Source organism: Aquarana catesbeiana, linkage group LG10 (genome assembly GCF_042186555.1).
Source record: "Aquarana catesbeiana isolate 2022-GZ linkage group LG10, ASM4218655v1, whole genome shotgun sequence".
In the NCBI taxonomy this organism is placed as follows: Eukaryota; Metazoa; Chordata; class Amphibia; order Anura; family Ranidae; genus Aquarana; species Aquarana catesbeiana.
In genome coordinates, this window is record NC_133333.1 from 109,031,255 (window position 1) to 109,052,323 (window position 21,069).

Below are 21,069 nucleotides of genomic sequence, written 5' to 3' on the forward strand. Positions count from 1 at the left end.
CTATATGGCGTTAAACTGGCAGTAATGCACAAAACTATATGGCGTTAAACTGGCAGTAACACACACAAAACGATATGGCGTTAAACTGGCAGTAACGCACACATAACTATATGGCGTTAAACTGGCAGTAACGCACATAGAAGTAAATGGCGTTAAACTGGCAGTTAACACGCACATAACTATATGGCTTTAAACTGGCAGTAACGCACACAAAACTATATGGTGTTAAATTGGAAGTAACACACACAGAACTATATGGCGTTAAACTGGCAGCAATGCACAAAACTATATGGCATTAAACTGGCAGTAATGCACGCAGAACTATATGGCGTTAAATTGGCAGTAACGCACACAGAACTATATGGCGTTAAACTGGCAGTAACACACAAAACTATATGGTGTTAAACTGGCCGTAATGCACACAGAACTATATGACATTAAACTGGCAGTAACGCACACAGAACTAGATGGCATTAAACTGGCAGTAACGCACACAAAACTATATGGCGTTAAACTGGCAGTAACACACACAGAACTATATGGCATTAAACTGGCAGTAATACACACAGAAGTAAATGGCGATAAACTGGCAGTAACGTACACAAAATTATATGGCGTTAAACTGGCAGTAATGCACACAGAACTATATGGCGTTAAACTGGCAGTAACGCAATCAAATAGACGGTGTTCAACCATCACTACACTGACGCTATCTGAACTGTCCCTACTCTAGCTATACACTAATGTCAAACTTACTGACATGGTCTCACTACACTACACTGAAATTATCTGAGCTATCCTTACTCTACACTAATGTATGTATGAATGACACGGTCTCACTATACTACAGTGAAACTATCTGAGCTTTCCCTAATCTAGCTGCACACTATGCAAAGCTGAATGATGGTCCTCCTCACTACACTCACACTATCCCTAGACTGACACTAAACTAATATTCTACACTGACAATTGAATCAAAATTGCACAGTATACCACAATAACTAATAGCACTGAACAGAGCCCTGTTCTATCTCTCTCCACCTCAAAATCACACTGAAAATGGCTGCCATTGAAAAAATACATTTATACTGTGGGGTGGGAATGAGCCATGATTGGATAAAGTCATGATGACAGTGTCCAATCATGACTCTGACCGTGCTCTGTGCCCTGATTGGCTGAAGCTTTCACTGCTTCAGCCAATCAGGGCTTGCAATGCACTGTTCAGCACTGCAATGCATTGTGGTCGGTTTGGGGTGCGAACAAACGGTCAAATGACCCGTTTGTTCGGCTATTCGCCGAATGTCCAAACAGCGAAAGTTCAACCCGAACTTATGCTTGGGCCGAACCGTTTGCCCATCCCTAGTGTGTAGTGCCAAAAGTAAATGAATAGGGATGAGATGAGAATACTTTTATAAATGGATAACACATTAAAATAAAGTGAAAAAAAAAAAAAAAAAAAATTTATATATATATATTTTTATATATATATATATATATATATATATATATTTTTATATATATATATATATATATATATATATATATATATATATATATATATATATATATATATATATATATATACACACACACATATATATTATATATATATATATCCAAATGTCCAATCTTGAATGAAAATCAACAATAAAAAAAACAATATAGTGAAGAATATATATTTAAATGCACAGCCCCATGATAGGATCAGCAATATAAACTTATTGGTGAAAACACAATAGTTCAGTGCAAAAATGTGCACAAAACATTGGTGGTGACTTGAAAAGTAGAGAGCTGATCCAGTACAGTGTTCCAGAATCATCCACCGCACCCCTGTGAAATGGACACTCACCAGAAGAGCTGGCTGCTGTTAATAAAAAATTTAAACGTGCCCTGTCCCACCGAGCTCGCGTGCAGAAGCGAACGCATACATGAGTAGCGCCCACATATGAAAACGGTGTTCTTACCACACATGCGATTGGTCGAGCGAGAGCAATAATTCTAGTCCCAGACCTCCTCTGTAACGCACAACATGCAACCTGTAGAATTTTTTAAGGGTAAAAGTTTGTGGCCATTCCACGAGCGGGTGCAATTTTGAAGCGTGACATGTTGGGTATCAGTTTACTCGGCATAACATTATCTTTCACAATATAAAAAAATTGGGCTAACTTTACTGTTATCTTATTTTTTAATTCCAAAAAGTGCATTTTTTTTTAAAGTGCGCTTGTAAGACCGCTGCGCAAATACGGTGTGACAGAAAGTATTGCAACGACCGCCATTTTATTCTCTAGGGTGTTAGAAAAAAATGTATAATGTTTGGGGGTTCTAAGTAATTGTATAGCAAAAAAAAAAAATGTTTTTAACTTGTAAAAAACACATCTAAAAAGAGGCCCGGTCCCTAAGTGGTTAACACTTTTTTGGACTTTATTTTAATGTGCTGTCCATTTATAACACTGTATTCACATTTTATCACTGTTCATTTACTTTTGGCGCTAAACACTTTTTCTTAAGATAATTAGATCTACATTTATTTAGCAGATTTAAAAATCAGATGAGCCTTAGGCCGTGCACACACGAGCGAACTTGCCGGGCTAAACTCCGTTGGCATTTCCGACAGAAAGACTTAGAACATGTTCTATATCTGAGTCCGTTGGAAATGCCGACAGAAAAAGTCCGATGGGGCATACACAGGTCGGAATGTCCGACCAAGAGCTCCCATCAGACTTTTTCTGTCGGATAGTCCGGCCGTGTGTATGCGGCATTACTCTTATTAAGCAAAGTATATGCAACATTTTTTTTGAGCATTTGTGACCCCTGCAACTTTATTGCTGAGCAGCCTACTTATACAGAATTATCAAAGTAGATGAGACCAATTTTCTATCAAACCTATGTGGGACAATTGATAAATTTCACCCAAATGTATTGAAATATCTGCAATGTTGATGTGACTCTGCGTAAATACCATTGAAATCCAGACTGGCCATACAATACCAGCAGTTACATTCAGTGAAACCATTTGTCAAAACAAGCAGTTGATCCAGATTTATATAGGTTGTTTACATAACATATACAATTTGGCTCTACCCCAATCTGCCACTTGCCTAACTGCTTCCTGAACCTTACTGGTCTTTAAATGTGTTAGGTAGCATCACTGACCTGACCAATAGTGAAGTTTAGGAGGTAGAAGGGGGCACAGGGCCAAGTTTAACTTTTCCAGGTAAAGTGAAGCTTTGTATATAAGCTACTTGCTTCTCTGAATTCATGTATCATTTTACAATTGGTGCATTTTCCATCGTTCAGCTTAAGTTTCACATATTTGCTTTAAATGTAGCATATAGTGATTTTGTAAATATTTTATTTACTATGATATGCACTGAAAAAGGTTATACTAGAAAGGCCCGTTTTTTTACTGAGCTAAATAGCTCACACTTATATTTACACACAAAATTGGATGACTCATCATTTGTCTCCCCCTTACCTTCTCTGCTCTGTTCGGATTGGAGTTTCAAGATAGAGAGACTGTCAGAAAGCAGACAGCTTCTGCTTTGTTATGGGTGCACTGTAATTTGCATACAAATAATTCACATAAATAGTTATATATATAATGGTATATATACTGTATTTATACTATATATAGTATATAACATAAAATATCAATTTAAAAACAAAGAATAAAACCAAGGACTCCAAACAATTGTTTTTCTTTACATAGGGAGTGCAACATAATTATTCCCTGGATGCTAAAAATGTAGTGTTTGGTCATACAGTCCCTGTTATGAATATACAGTATATACTGGAGACTTTCCAATCTACTTGGCTCCTCAGAGGAGGTATCGACTTTAGTTATTGAGTACTCTTCTTTCCATAGTGATTATTATTATAGTATTAATACAATACCCCTGCTCTCTATATGTAGTAGTTTATTTTTTTTTTTCATACAGATAATGGAGCGGTTACTACCAAGGACCCAGAAATATCCATCAAAAACACCAATGAGACAGCAAAAGAAGCTGCAGGTAAGTGTTTGGTTAAAAGCTGATACCATTAAGCAATATACTGGGAAATTCATAAAGAGAGTGTCTATGACACTCTTTAGAATCCCATTGTGCCTCTGTACAACAAATGTTAGTGCTTGCCCCAAATTCATGTACCTGTTCGAAACAGGTACATGAATTTGGAGCAAGCACTGACATGTTTTCTTGTGGAGGTGCACTAAGTCCAGAGAGTGCATATGGACACCCTCGGTGTGGCTGAGCTCATGTCCTGTACCTATTACACAGATAGTGTAGCGGCCAAGGAGTTTTGTAGCTGGGTGAGAGGATCCTGATGGCCATTCAGAGACACTAGTTTCCCATCAGGTCCACTTCCCTTGTGATTGACAGCAGGCAGTGGGCAGATTCCATAGCAAATTGACAGTCTGCTGTTGGCTATGAAATCCGCCCACTGCCTGCTGTCAATCACAAGAAGAGAATGTACCTGATGGAGAATCAGTGTCTCTGAGTGCCCATCAGGCTCTGTTCACTGTCAGCATCACTGGTTGCTAGAAGTCTGTTGACTGTGAAGCTGACAGAGCCCTTGACAGCCATGTGAGAGGTGGGGAGGATATCGAGTAGCAGTGGAAACATACCACCCTGCTGCACAGTGTTCAAAAACAAGCACTCTGCCTGTCTCTGTACACTAACTTAGTTGATCTTAATTACCTCCAGTTTAGTTTTTTTCTGAACTGGAGGTAATTCTTGTTGAAATTTGATGAAGCCGTGGTGCTATTATGAACTAAATTTGCCACATGTTTAAAGCTACTGAAACTGGTGGTAGGACTTTTTAAAATTTGGCACCGGTCTTTTTAAAGGGCCATACTGCCTGAAACATGTCTCAAATGTTCTATTTCATTTCCCTGCTTAGTTCCTTACTGTTTTGAAGTTTTCTGAACAATCTCTTTTGACCACATGAAATTTCTTTTTGGGAATTACTCCAGACAGGAGTTGTAGAAAGGTCATGATGACCTTGGCTAAGATATGATTATTATAAAATGTATATCCAATTTTATGTTAAGTAAATGTTGATTACTCCCACATTTTTAGAAAATGTGCTGTATCTTATTTTTTGTCTGTAGTCTCTACTGTATGTATTAAAGTTTACCCAAACTCTGCGGTACCACCATATCTGATATCCATGAGCTGGGGACCGATGCTCTGACTGGGGCGTTCAACTCCCAAAGTAACAATTGCTGACCAGATGAAAGCCGGCAACTCAGATTGCTCTTGCAAAAAAGCATCTTTGCTAAAATGCATTTGCATCTATTGTATCGTGTTTTAATACATGTAGCCAATAAAGGATTTTCTTTGCAAGTGCACTCCAAGGTGCCGGCTTTCACTTGATCAGTCTCTACTGTACATGTTTTTACTTTTAAGAAGACCTTGTACTCTCACCTTGACCCAAGAACCCATTCCCTTTAGAAGCTTCTACAGTATAGCCAGATTTTTCCAACACACACAAGGCATTATACTTACCTAATTCAGCACTATCACTCTGCTTCTCCACTTTAGTTAAAAATACAATTATTTTCCAAAGCTAATAAGTAAAGCTGGTACATAAGAAAATTAGCACAAAGGAAAACTAATACAAAGGAAGACAACTACAAAGGAAAACTAGTTGTTCAAAGGAACCAGTAGATTTAACTTAACAGTTTTTTGCACATTGTTACTTCATGATCTAAATATTCAGAATTTGTCTTCCTTATTTCAGAGACCTATATCCATTTCATTCTCATTGCAACAATCCCAGTGCTGACACTTTTTTTGATTTTTATCGGAGTTCTGTGTTGCTGCTTCATAGAAAGAAGGTAAGTTAATTTTTGATATTTAATTTGAATGTCAGGGTGTATCTAGGAGGGAGAAGGGTGCAGAGGTAACATGGTGGAGAGGGGTGCAGACAGTATAGAGAACTCCAGAGACAATATAATATATTAAAAATGTGCCAGCAAACGAGCATAAAACATATACCTATAAAGGAGAGTCTGCCAATACTCACTAAAAATGTTATTATTCATTACAGCAACTCAGTATACATATGTGGGGGTTATATAAGAAAGAGGGGGGGGGACCTCTTATAGAAGGAACCTCTTTTATAGAATATAAAATATATAGTGTATGTATGTGTGGGTCATGCATGTTTGCTGTTGTCGGAGGGAGGAGCCCCCCTTATTTACTCAAAAAATTTGGTATATATTTTTTTGGGTTCAATTGAATCAAAAAGTGCTTGTGCACAGGATTAACTGTTTACAAATTATTTGCATTTTATGCTTATTCTCTTATAGGAGTGCCACCATTGGTTGATGAATCTTCCATGGTTTTCACACTCATTATTCATTCTAGTATTATATATATCTTATTATTATATATTATTTTTTGTCACAATCTTTCATTTTCGTTTAATTGCTTATATCACTGCTATATTTCTGGTGATTCATATTCATATATACATTTTTTCGTTAGGTCATGGATCTTGGTTTCAGTTATATTTAACAGAGAGAATAAGAATACCAATGCGCTGCCAAGTGTAAACAGAATATAATAATAAGTTACTTAAAAAAATATAGCAATAGATGCAGCTGCCAATCTCTGTAGTGTCACCACATACAAAAACATATATATACACATGTATATGTTTATATATATATATATATATATATATATATATATATATATATATATATATATATCTCTTTTTTTCTCAAACAATAGGTGCTGGAACTCAACCACGACCCCCCAAAACCGCTCTCCTACACACACCCTCCAAATCACATCAAATAGTGGGTGTGGTCAATCAAATTTCACGAACAGTAGGGAGGGTCTTAAAGGTTATTAAACACCAGGATTGCATTACACACAGAGTGCAGAGCTGTCACTTGTAAACACAGAAACCGGACTTTTGTGTTTACAAGTGATAGTGGTAGGCAGGGAGCAGAGGGTCTGAGCCAGAGGTGGTGGAACTGAAAGAAAGCCCTGCATATATATATATATATATATATATATATATATATATATATATATATATATATATATATATATATATATATATATATATATATATATATATATATATATATATATATATATATATACACTGTGTATATATATAAATATATATAAATTAAAACAGTGCTAACAATATCTCAAATAAATATACATAGAAAAAAAGTTGGCGCTTGCACCAACCTCAGTGTAGATCCACCGAACTGATGAATACCTAAAACATAGGGGGAACTTTAAAAAAAATAATTTAAAGTAACTGACTGTGATAAGTCCATATAGTCCATAATATAGCACCTTGAAGGCAGCCCAGTGAAGATGAGAAGCAACTCTTGGGATGGCTGACGTTAAAAGCACAGAGCGCCACTCTAAGTGCAGTAAAGCAATGAGTTTTAATGAACAAGTTGTGCATACATACTCCGAACGTTCTGCCTACCCATACTTGACATGCCTATTTTAATTCTACTCTTGTGAGTATGTATGCACAATTTGTTCATTAAAACTCATTGCTTTACTGCACTTAGAGTGGCGCTCTGTGCTTTTTCTCTCTCACATTAATATAAATTCCTTAGTTGTGAAAATACTGTAGATATACAAATGTGCAGTAAAGAAACATGCAGCGTTCAAAATTCAAAATGTGGTATATCAAAAGTCCAGAAAAAATTTATAAAAATCAATTGTAGTGAATCCAAGTCCAGTGTAAATGATGATGGTATGGCAAAAAAAAGTCTATATATAAGTATATAAATACTGTGATCCAGTGAAATCAAATAGTGATTCAAAAGAGGTGCTTAATTCCAACACCGACAATCCAACACTGTGTGCAGTGGCCGTTCACTAGGGATGAGCTTCGTGTTCGAGTCGAACCCATGTTCGACTCGAACATCGGCTGTTCGATCGTTCGCCGAATTGCGAACGATATGGGCCGTTCGCGCCAAATTCGTGTGGCGCGTCACGGCCCATAATTCACTGCGGCATCGCAGTGCATTGCTTGCTGATGATTGGCCAAGCATGCACTATGACCCGCATGCTTGGCCAATCACAGCGCCGCCTTAACAGAGAGCCATAATTGGCCAAAGCCAAGGAGGCTTTGGCCAATTATGGCTCAAGGGATTTAGTACACGCCCCACACTATATAAGGCCGCCTGCACGGCGGCCCTGTGCAGTGTGTTCCGGTGTGCTTAGAGAGAGAGAGAGACAGTGTCATTTCATTTGAGTTAGCTAGATTAGGCAGGACAGTCAGTCAGTTAGCTGCACCTAAAGTGTATTGTGTATATATATGCATCCCAGGTGTTGCATATATATATATACACTGTATTCAGTTTAGCTAGATCCGTTCCTGTTATCTTCTAGACTATTTACATTTAGTGCAGTGCGTCCTGCTCACAGTGTTCAGCTAGATCCGTTCCTGTTATATACCTACTGACAGGCAGGCTTGTCTTGTTACAGTATTTTGAAGAAAATTGCTGGTGTTCTTTTGATCCTATTAGTACCACAGTCAGGCAGCTAGACTATTTACATTTAGTGCAGTGCGTCCTGCTCACAGTGTTCAGCTAGATCTGTTCCTGTTATCTTCTTACTGACAGGCAGGCTTGTCTTGTTACAGTATTTTAAAGAAAATTACTGGTGTTCTTTTGATCCTATTAGTACCACAGTCAGGCAGCTAGACTATTTACAGTTAGTGCAGTGCGTCCTGCTCACAGTGTTCAACTAAACCTACAAGTTAGTGGGGTGCGTCCACCTCACAGTGTTCAGCTAAACCTACAAGCTAGTGGGGTGCGTCCTGCTCACAGTGTTCAGCTAGATCCGTTTCTGTTATCTTCTTACTGACAGGCAGGCTTGTCTTGTTACAGTAAATACAGCTACCTGAAGAAAATTGCTGGTGTTCTTTTGATCCTATTAGTACCATAGTCAGGCAGCTAGACTATTTACAGTTAGTGCAGTGCGTCCTGCTCACAGTGTTCTGCTAAACCTACAAGTTAGTGGGGTGCGTCCTGCTCACAGTGTTCAGCTAAACCTACAAGTTAGTGGGGTGCGTCCACCTCACAGTGTTCAGCTAAACCTACAAGCTAGTGGGGTGCGTCCTGCTCACAGTGTTCAGCTAGATCCGTTTCTGTTATCTTCTTACTGACAGGCAGGCTTGTCTTGTTACAGTAAATACAGCTACCTGAAGAAAATTGCTGGTGTTCTTTTGATCCTATTAGTACCACAGTCAGGCAGCTAGACTATTTACAGTTAGTGCAGTGCGTCCTGCTCACAGTGTTCTGCTAAACCTACAAGTTAGTGGGGTGCGTCCTGCTCACAGTGTTCAGCTAAACCTACAAGTTAGTGGGGTGCGTCCACCTCACAGTGTTCAGCTAAACCTACAAGCTAGTGGGGTGCGTCCTGCTCACAGTGTTCAGCTAGATCCGTTCCTGTTATCTTCTTACTGACAGGCAGGCTTGTCTTGTTACAGAAAATACAGCTACCTGAAGAAAATTGCTGGTGTTCTTTTGATCCTATTAGTACCACAGTCAGGCAGCTAGACTATTTACAGTTAGTGCAGTGCGTCCTGCTCACAGTGTTCTGCTAAACCTACAAGTTAGTGGGGTGCGTCCTGCTCACAGTGTTCAGCTAAACCTACAAGTTAGTGGGGTGCGTCCACCTCACAGTGTTCAGCTAAACCTACAAGCTAGTGGGGTGCGTCCTGCTCACAGTGTTCAGCTAGATCCGTTCCTGTTATCTTCTTACTGACAGGCAGGCTTGTCTTGTTACAGTATTTTAAAGAAAATTGCTGGTGTTCTTTTGATCCTATTAGTACCACAGTCAGGCAGCTAGACTATTTACAGTTAGTGCAGTGCGTCCTGCTCACAGTGTTCTGCTAAACCTACAAGTTAGTGGGGTGCGTCCTGCTCACAGTGTTCAGCTAAACCTACAAGTTAGTGGGGTGCGTCCACCTCACAGTGTTCAGCTAAACCTACAAGCTAGTGGGGTGCGTCCTGCTCACAGTGTTCAGCTAGATCCGTTTCTGTTATCTTCTTACTGACAGGCAGGCTTGTCTTGTTACAGTAAATACAGCTACCTGAAGAAAATTGCTGGTGTTCTTTTGATCCTATTAGTACCACAGTCAGGCAGCTAGACTATTTACAGTTAGTGCAGTGCGTCCTGCTCACAGTGTTCTGCTAAACCTACAAGTTAGTGGGGTGCGTCCTGCTCACAGTGTTCAGCTAAACCTACAAGTTAGTGGGGTGCGTCCACCTCACAGTGTTCAGCTAAACCTACAAGCTAGTGGGGTGCGTCCTGCTCACAGTGTTCAGCTAGATCCGTTCCTGTTATCTTCTTACTGACAGGCAGGCTTGTCTTGTTACAGTAAATACAGCTACCTGAAGAAAATTGCTGGTGTTCTTTTGATCCTATTAGTACCACAGTCAGGCAGCTAGACTATTTACAGTTAGTGCAGTGCGTCCTGCTCACAGTGTTCTGCTAAACCTACAAGTTAGTGGGGTGCGTCCTGCTCACAGTGTTCAGCTAAACCTACAAGTTAGTGGGGTGCGTCCACCTCACAGTGTTCAGCTAAACCTACAAGCTAGTGGGGTGCGTCCTGCTCACAGTGTTCAGCTAGATCCGTTTCTGTTATCTTCTTACTGACAGGCAGGCTTGTCTTGTTACAGTAAATACAGCTACCTGAAGAAAATTGCTGGTGTTCTTTTGATCCTATTAGTACCACAGTCAGGCAGCTAGACTATTTACAGTTAGTGCAGTGCGTCCTGCTCACAGTGTTCTGCTAAACCTACAAGTTAGTGGGGTGCGTCCACCTCACAGTGTTCAGCTAAAGCTACCTGTAGAAGGTTGGTGGTGTTCTCATACTACAGGCAGGCAGTTGATTTTGCTAGCTGCAGTATCAGTACATATATATATATATATATATCCCAGCTTAGTGCAGCTACAGGCCATTAGTATGTCTGGAAGGCCAAGAAGGAGAGGCAGACAGTCACAAGCCAATAAGAAAGGGCAAGCAGGCTCTGTGTCTAGTGCTGGTCGTGGAGACGGTGCATCCTCATCAGCACGTGGCCATGGGACACGCTTGGCCTTTTTTTCGGCAGCTGGCCATGTTGAGCCGCAACATGCGGAAGACTTGGTCGAGTGGATGACCAAGCCGTCCTCATCCTCCTGATCCTCTCTCACCCATGCCCAGGGTACTTTGTCTGGCAAAGCAGCGGCCTCTTCCCTCGGCTCAATGTCATCAGTGACTCCTTCCCTAGCCCTACCATGTCCTCCTGAGGAGTCCCTCGAACTGTTTGACCACAGTGTTGGGTACATGCTCCAGGAGGATGCCCAGCGTTTGGAAGGCTCTGATGATGATACTGAGCTCGATGAAGGCAGTAACACGAGCACGGACAGAGGGGGTGCCCAAGAAGGACAGCAATCTGGCAGTCATGCTCCCCCTGCTGCAGCATACTGCCAGGTTTGCTCCAGTGATGAGGAGGGAGGGGATGATGAGGTCACTGACTCAACGTGGGTGCCTGATAGGAGAGAGGAGGAGGAGGAGGAGGAGGCGGCACATCACCAACGAGGCAGGATGCCCTCCAGGGGCCAGCCTAAGGGCAGCACATTGACTGCATCACACCCCAAAGCTCCACATGTGCAGGGCGCTGCAGTCTCTGCGCGTTATTCAAAAAGTTCTTTGGTGTGGGCCTTTTTTGAGACGAGTGCATCAGATCGCACCGCTGCTATTTGCAACATATGTCTCAAGCGTATCTCGCGTGGCCAAAACATCTCCCGCTTGGGTACCACATGCTTGACCAGACATATGTTGACCTGCCATGCAGTTCGTTGGCAAGCGTATCTAAAAGACCCACACCAAAGAACAAAGAGGACCTCTGCTTGCTCCTCATCAGCTGAGATTTCCAACCCCACTAGACCTTCAGTCCTCTCTGAGACCTGCACTGAGAGGAATGAAGGTGTAGAATTAGGTGTGTCGCAGCCACGTACTTGTGGGCAATCTGATTTTGGTACACCTACGTCAGATTGTACCAGGCAAATTTCCCTGCCCCAGCTTCTGCACCGCCGAAAGAAGTTTGCTCCCAGCCATCCACATGCCCAACGGTTGAATGCTAGCTTGGCAAAATTGCTAGCACTTCAACTGCTGCCTTTTCAGTTGGTAGACTCTGCCCCCTTCCGTGAGTTTGTGGAATGTGCGGTTCCTCAGTGGCAGGTACCCAAACACCACTTTTTCTCACGGAAAGCGATTCCGGCTCTCCACCAGCATGTGGAAGGCAATGTCCATGCCTCGCTGGACAGGGCGGTCAGCGGTAAGGTGCATATTACCGCTGACTCATGGTCCAGCAGGCATGGACAGGGACGTTACCTAAGTTTCACGGCGCATTGGGTGACTCTGCTGGCAGCTGGGAAGGATGCAGGACAAGGTGCAGTAGTGTTGGAGGTTGTTCCGCCACCACGCCTCCAAAATGCTAATGATTGTGACACACCTCTCTCCTCCACCCCCTCCTCTTCTTCTTCCTCCATGGCCTCTTCCTCGGAACCAGCGGTGCTCCGTAGTCGTTCAAGGGGCTACGCAAGTACGCAGGCCAAAAGATGCCATGCGGTGCTTGAGCTGGTGTGCTTGGGGGACAGGAGCCACACTGGGGCAGAGGTTCTGTCAGCTCTGCAGGGGCAGGTTCAGAGGTGGTTGACGCCACGCCAACTTAAGGCAGGAATGGTGGTTTGCGACAATGGCACCAACCTCCTCTCTGCCCTCCGACAGGGACAAATGACCCATGTGCCCTGTTTGGCTCACGTCCTTAACTTGGTGGTGCAGCGGTTCTTGGGCAGGTACCCGGGCTTACAGGATGTCCTGAGGCAGGCCAGGAAAGTCTGTGTGCATTTCCGCCGGTCATATAATGCCAGTGCTCGGCTGACGGACCTCCAAAAGGAGTTTAACCTGCCCAAGAACCGCCTAATCTGTGACATGCCCACCAGGTGGAACTCAACGTTGGCCATGCTGCAGCGGCTGCACACGCAGCAGAGGGCCATCAATGAGTACCTGTGCGACTATGGCACCAGGACAGGGTCAGGGGAGCTTGGTTTTTTTTCCCCACGCCAGTGGGCCATGATCAGGGATGCATGCACTGTCCTGTCACCATTTGAGGAGGCCACGAGGATGGTGAGCAGTGACAGTGCATGCACCTGTTGGAGCATACGCTGCGTGGAATAATGGACAGGGCACTTGAGGCAGAACAGAGGCAGGAAGAGGAGGACTTCCTTAGCTCTCAAGGCCCCCTTTATCCAGACAGTGTTCCTGCGTGCCCGCCGATCACAAAGGAAGAGGACGAGGAGGAAGAGGAGGAGGAGGAGGAGGAGGAAGATTGTGTCAGTATGGAGGTGGAGCCTGGCACTCAGCATCAGCAGCAGTCTTTAAGGGATCAGTCCCAAGAAACACATGGACTTGTACGTGGCTGGGAGGAGGTGGCTGCGGACCATGTCGTCCTTAGTGATCCAGAGGACTCCGGACCGAATGCCTCAGCAAACCTACGCTGCATGGCCTCCTTGATCCTGCAAAGCCTGCGTAAGGATCCTCGTATTCGTGGTATCAAGGAGAAGGACCAATACTGGCTGGCAACCCTCCTTGATCTACGTTACAAGGGTAAGGTTGCGGACCTTATCTTGCCATCGCAGAGGGAGCAGAGGATGAAACATCTTCGGGAAGCCTTGCAGAAAGGTCTGTGCAACGCGTTCCCAGAGACTGGGAGGTTACAAACTCCTGTTTCTGGACAACGTGTTGCTGAGGCTTCGGTCAGTCAAAGAAGGAGCGGTGGAGAAGGTGGCCGTCTGACCGATGCGTTCAGACAATTTTTTGGTCCGCAGCCCCAAGGTATGATCGGTTCCAGCAACCATCGCCAGCGTCTGTTTTACATGGTGCAGGAATACCTAGGGGCAAGATGAGACTTGGACACCTTTCCCACCGAAAATCCTCTGGGTTACTGGGTCTTGAGGATGGATCACTGGCCAGAGCTTGCACAGTATGCAATTGAGCTACTGGCCTGTCCTGCATCCAGCGTTCTTTCGGAACGCACATTCAGTGCTGCTGGAGGCGTGGTAACCGATCACAGGGTGCGTCTGTCCACTGACTCGGTCGATCGACTGACCTTCATAAAAATGAATGAGTCTTGGATCACCACCAGCTACCAAGCACCTGCTGCTGATGTAACCGAATAATTTTTTTTGAAATCTCAGATCCCTTCAAAGACTGCCTATGCTGATGCTGAGTGACTATCCCTGAGTAATTATCCTCTTCCTCCTCAATCATCACGCTGATAGCTTGTAAGAACATTTTTGGTTCTGGGTGCCACCACCAGTGCCTAAGGCCCAATTTTTCAGCCCCTGTTTAACAGGGGCGTGTAATTCCGATTTTTGATGTAATACTTTGCAGCAGGGCTCGTTCCTGCATTCCAACTAGAGTGTCTGTGAGGGGTTGCAGTGTTGTGGCACCAGCACCAGTGCCTAAGGCCCAATTTTTCAGCCCTTGTTTAACAGGGGCATGTAATTACAATTCTTGATCTAATATTTCACAGCAGAGCCCTGTGAGGGCTTACAGTGTTGTGGCCACAGCAACACCTAAGGCCCAAATTTCTGCTGAGTATATAGGGCAGGACCCTACTTTCAAACAACTAACTTACAAACGACTCCTACTTGCAAACGGAAGGAGACAACAGGAAGTGAGAATAAATCTACCCCTAGGAAGGGAAATTCTCTCCTGTAAGAGTTAATATGGGAAAAACATTTCTCTTTTCCACTGATGCTTTCCAATCCATTGGGACAAAAAGTGAGGTGAAATCTTCTGAAGAGGAAGAAAGACAGCAAAACAAATGTCACAGGGGTGATAACCCTTCCCTATGCTTTCCAAAAAGCTTAAAAAAGATTTTTTGGCTGGAGCTAAACACGTTAAAAATGTACCCGTTCAAAATTACAAAGAGATTCTACTTAACAACAAACCTACAGCCTGTATACTGCTGTTCAGAGTATATAGGGCCTGGTGGCCCCACACCTTTCCTTATTTTAATTTGGGTGCGGGGTTCCCCTTAATATCCATACAAGACCCAAAGGGCCTGGTAATGGACTGGGGGGTACCCATGCCGTTTGTCTCACTGATTTTCATCCATATTGCCAGGACCCGACATTACATTAAACCCGCAAGCAGTTTTAAATGAGATTTTTTCCTTTAAAAATGACATTTGGTGCAGGGACTGTTCTAAACACGGGAAACACACTTCACTTTACAGGCATACTATAGACACCCCTCAGGTACGATATTTAAAGGAATATTTCACTTTTTTTTTTTTTTTACTTTAAGCATCATTAAAATTACTGCTCCCGAAAAAACGTCCGTTTTTAAAAGTTTTTTTTGCATTGATACATGTCCCCTGGGGTAGGACCCGGGTCCCCAAACCCTTTTTAGGACAATACCATGCAAATTAGCCTTTAAAATGAGCACTTTTGATTTCGAACGTTCGAGTCCCATAGACGTCAATGGGGTTCTAACGTTCGTGCGAACTTTCGGTCCGTTCGCAGGTTCTGGTGCGAACCGAACCTGGGGGTGTTCGGCTCATCCCTACCGTTCACCTTATAATGAAGAATAATGAGCTCTCAAAGAATCATCAACTGGTGAAGATCATCTCATGGTAGATGGAACTCAGCTCGCACATGAAATGGAAATAAGGATCTCCATAGTGTAATAAGGTAACACAACTTTATTAAAACACCGTAGTAACTTACATCTAAAATCGCAGATAAGCATGTAGAACACCGTGACCAAGGGGTCACGCAACGATATATCGTGGAACAATTCAGAACTTCCAGTCTTGGCCGAAGACCGTAATTGGCGTCACCCGGCTTCTCATGACGCATTGCGTCACTGACACATGTCTTTATTATTGTTTTAATAAAGTTGTCTTAACTTATTACACTACAGAGATCATTATTTCCATTTCATGTGCAAGCTGAGTTCCATCTACCACGAGATGATCTTCACCAGTTGATTCTTTGAGAGCGCATTAATATTCATTATAAGGTGAACGGCCACTGCACACAGTAGTGGATTGTTGGTGTTGGGATTGAGCACCTCTTTTGAATTACTATTTGATTTTACAGGATCACAGTGTTTATTGATATAGACTTTTTTGCCATACCATCATCAATTACACTGGACTTGGATTCATCACAATTAATTATTTTTATTTCTTATTCATTTTTTTCTAGACTTTTTGATATATCACACTTTGAATTTTGCACATTGCATGTGTCTTTACTGCACATTTGTATTTCTACATTATTTTCACAACTAAGAAGTATTTATATTAATTTGAGATATTGTTAGCACTGTTTTAATTCTATTAATTTCTTCACTTTATGTGACTAGATTTAGTGCCATTACAACCTTTATATATATTTAGTTATGTTTTGTTTAGACTGTTTTTTCTTCCCTTTGTGATTTGGATCTTCTCTTTTTTCCCTTTTTTTTTCTTTATGAAGTGGGATTATCTTGACATTTTTACTTTATACCATTTGGGTGTTTGTATGTATGCATTTGCATTACTAATGGAATCAAATGATCACTTCTAATTATATGGTTTTAAACAAACAGCTAAGGCAGGGGGAGCTTTATTGACACCGCCCTACATCTGTGCAGGTGTGGGAGGGATTATTTAAGGATAGCATTGCCTCCCTGGGTTATGAATAAGCACAGCATACTTGTGTGAAATGCGTCAACCTCTGTACCTGTTACTGTCCTGTGTGATTTATGTTGGTTTCCTGTTGGAACGTTGCAATAAAAGGACTTTGATTGTCATGATGTGCAGCCACTTCTTTGGATATATGTACTCTATGAAAGCGAGCCGGGGCTAGCACCCATATGTGGAGTCCAAACAACTTGATGTTCTCACCTGGAGCGGCACATCTCTCACTTTACTGCCCTTACGTTACACAGACTTGAGGCTTGAGACTAATTACAGGTTAGATTTCTAAATGAATGGTTTGGAATTACCATTACATGACAGAAGCTGATTTTGACCTAAAATATTTAAATGAGGGGAGGGTACAAAGAGAAGGCGTGACAGTATGAGACGTTCAGCACACATATGTAATGCACTATTTTGGAGTGTCAAGCAGTATGTAGCTCTGTTATAGTAGCCTTTAATCACCACAGTTTTGTAATTCAGGTATGCTGACATGGTTGAAATGTAAATACTCCGTAGCTGTCTGTATGTTGGCAGTCACATACGGCACTCAAAGTTAGTATTTATGTGGTTGAATAAGTTACAGCTGTATGAATGTCACAACAGATAAATGAATTGATTCACTGGTTTGCACTAAAGATTGTCAACATGTTTTGGGGGCAGAAAACATTCCCCCTTCATCAGGGCTTCAGTTAAAGTCATAAATGTGAATGAATTCAAAATAGGGCTTTCCTGTGCAAATCTATATAAGGGAGTTTATTGCTGGTCCAGGAGAGTTACTAGCAAGCAGCATCTGCATAAACAACAGTACAGAACTGTTCAAGTTTCTGAAGTAAAGTGAAGCCCTGATGAAGGGGGAGTGTAGGGCTGAAACAACTAATCGATTAATCAACAACTAATCGATTATGAAATGAATCGATTACTAGTTTCATAATCAATTAATCGGGCAGACAATTAGTTGGCCTGCATACAGAATGCATTATTTGTTTACATATCAGTAAATATAGTGCAGTGGAAATACAGTGCAGCACACATATAGCTCAGTACATCATCCATGCATGTCAGTAAGTGCCTGAGAACTTGTGAATGTGTGAGGAGCAATGCCTCATGGGACATGTAGTCCTGGGCAGGAAGTGAGTGGTTCTAAAGGCAGAAGTTTTCTTTACCTTGCTATTGGGGCACTCTATACTGTACTTAACGCACAGCAAAAAGCAGTGTAGAAACAGATCAAAAGCAAACTGCATAGGTGTGTACCGAGCCTTATGCTAGCCATATGGATCAATTTTCAGATGAGAATATTCATATGAAAAATTTTTGTACATTCGCTGAATGAAAGAATGTTGTTTGACATTTTCACTTGCTTTTAACATTCTGTTTTAAAATGAATGAAATTTCTGAACGAAAACCACACTGAAAATTCCTTTGACCAAGTAGTTTTGTATTATTCCTAAATTTTCCTGTCACTGTGGTTGAAAACGAACATCAATCTGACCCCACTAACGATTAGAAAATCGAACGAACGTTCCTAAAATGACTTTTTTTTTTTTGAAGGAAGATATTGTTTTTGTATGGCCAGCATATAATATATTACAGTTCTGTTTGAAAATCTGCAAAACAGTCATTAACTTTTTTTTTATTTTAAAAAAAGATCTTTGAGTCTGATGATATTTATCAAATTCAACCTCTAATAGTATATACAGTATATCACTTCTGTCTGTTATTCTTGGAGTGGATTAGAGATCTTTCTCTCTAACCATATTGTTATTTATTTATATTTACCACTGCATAGAGATATTTAAGAATAAATTGCCTTTTTTTTAAACTTTTTAAATATTAACTAAATTATACACCATACTTTTCTAAAGGTTATTAACCGATTAATCAAAATAATAATCGGCCAACTAATCGATTATGAAAATAATCTTTAGTTGCAGCCCTAAGGGAGTGTTTTCATTTTCATTGGCTATCATTTAGTGCAAATCAAGAAATTATTTTGGGCTCTTGTCATGTTCATGCCATAGGGGCACCAAAGGTAGGCTATTTTCATCTTTTCTGGGTATTGACTGCTCTTGCACCTAGAGCACCATTATAGGAAGCCAGGTGAAGTCATGTCACTTGTGTTCCCTAGGGGGAAGTGGTTCTCTGCTTTTAGCAGGAGATTGTGTGGTAGGGAAGTACAGGAAAGGGGACTACAGTCTGATTATGGTGCCTTCTGTAAAACAGACCTGCTACTTTATATACATGTTGTATAATATTCTGATAATCACATCACATACTACACTAACATGTAATTCTGATTATTCCTCAAGAAAACAGCAAAGAAGTGAAACAGCTGTTAAAGAGCCCAGTTTCTGGATGTCCGCACACAGAAGGAACAGCCCTAACCTGGAGATCTACAACGTCATAAAGAAGCAGATGGATGCAGACTTAGCAGGAACAAGGCCAGAAATCCGCAATACTTCTTTTCGGGTGCCATCTGGGGAGATCTCACCTATAGACAATCTCTCTGGTGAATATGATAATATGGCAGGAAACCATTCAGAGAGTGGCTTTGTAACACTAGCCAGCACAGAAAGTGGCTTTGTCACCAATGAACTGTATGAGCTGTGTAACGACAGGTATGGGAGAAGCACAGAATCTGGCTGGGTTGAAAATGAAATCTATGGATATTAGATGAGAAACAATGGACTAAATACATCACAATGCAAGATGTTTTAAATGCAGACAATGTTCCAACAATAATCCGAAGAAAATGACTGACTACAATTCTGCATTTTTTTATGAAACAAAATGCATCATGGAATTCTGCATCTGAAAATAGAAGCATTCTCTATTTACTGCAATGGATTTGCATTAAATTTGAACAATTTCCAAGTGAACAAAATTGCTGTGTTAACATGTCATGCATGAGCAAACACTCTTACTTTAGTTTTACTAAAATAGTTCATTGTGGAAGTTTCAACTGCATATTGCCATTTCACCACTAGATGTCACTACTTACAAAGAAACAAGGAAAGATTTGCAAGTGCAGTCTTCAAACCTGCTAACTGCACAATTAATTGTACATTTATCTTATACTGGGTTAAGCCAATGGAACAAAGCTACCTCAAATGAAAACTCCAGTCTAGCAAAACAGATTCTCCGTGAAGCATTATTTTGGTTTATTTTGGTAATATTGGATGGTTGCATATACTATACACATCTTCAAAAAGCATTGTTCAGATGTAAAAATAAAAAAGATGGTTCCTGATTAACTGCAAATGTGCACATTACAAAGTTTGCAAAAGTTCAATCACCAAAATAAACATGTTAAGTGACGATACCCTTGAACAGTGTTTCCCAGACTCTATCTTTCCCAGACTATCAAGTCCGTAAACTTATTGTATAACAGGGTTCTCGCTTAACCCCGATAATGAACTGCACTGATTTGCTCCCTTTTGGTCTGTTAATTATGAAGTGCTACCCCTGAAGGAGCTGCTGGAAAATTCCCAGGTTCTTTTCCGTGTAGATTGCCCCACAGCCAGACACACAATCACAGTCACTCTTTGCCTCAAAAACAAGTCTAGGCATGGTCTTTTTTGTTGTTTTTATTTTTGGAGTGACTGGGATAGGGTTAAGGAAATGGAGTAGATACTCCAAGAAAGAGAACTATGTGCATGTTGAGGACAGTAAACTCCTTTATGAAAAGCTGAAGCAGAAGTCCTTGCATATAGCAAATCATGGACTTGGCTTGTTAGGAGCAGTTAAAAACGGGCATCTTTCTTTAGATGTTCCTCTCCTGAAGATAAAGACCAAGAAGCTTTTCCTAGGATTGGCCAGGGCTGTATAAATATTCATTCTGCTATTTGCATAGCTCCACACCTATGTTCCAGAGAATTCTACTGCTCTCTTGAAAGCAGAGAGAATAATCAGACTAGCAGCAGCTGAGAACACTGAGCAGACCTAACTAATCACATGTAGCTAAAAATAAAGCTAAGGCCCCTTTCACACTTATACGACTTCAAAGTCGCGCGATTTTACCGCGATTTCGTGGCCGCGATTTTACCGCGATTTGCTGCGATTTTACCGCGATTTGGGAGCAGTACTACTTTGTACGACTTTGCCACATTTTTGGCATTAACAAATGAAAACATACAGTAGTTGGTATGAATCATAAGGGGGAACTCCACGCCAAGTTTTAAATAAAAAAACTGGTGTGGGTTCCCCCCCAGGGGCATACCAGGCCCTTAGGTCTGGTATGGATTGTAAGGGGAACCCCCTACGCCGAAAAATTGGCGTGGGGGTCCCCCCAAAATCCATACTAGACCCTTATCCGAGCACGCAGCCCGGCC

General features: G+C 41.6%; 1 protein-coding gene across 2 annotated transcripts in view; it reads left to right on the forward strand.

The window, feature by feature from the left end:
* Window positions 1-20,082, forward strand: part of LAYN (layilin) — an 89,865-nt gene extending 69,783 nt beyond the window's left edge. The window contains exons 7-9 of one of the 2 annotated variants that reach the window (XM_073602419.1): window positions 3,939-4,013; window positions 5,743-5,839; window positions 19,048-20,082. In XM_073602419.1, the coding sequence (XP_073458520.1) occupies window positions 3,939-4,013; window positions 5,743-5,839; window positions 19,048-19,411 (536 nt within the window). In that variant the 3' untranslated portion in view covers window positions 19,412-20,082. The remainder of the gene's footprint in view (window positions 1-3,938; window positions 4,014-5,742; window positions 5,840-19,047) is intronic. The other variant, XM_073602420.1, reaches the window with a different exon arrangement.
* Window positions 20,083-21,069: the final 987 nt, after the last annotated feature.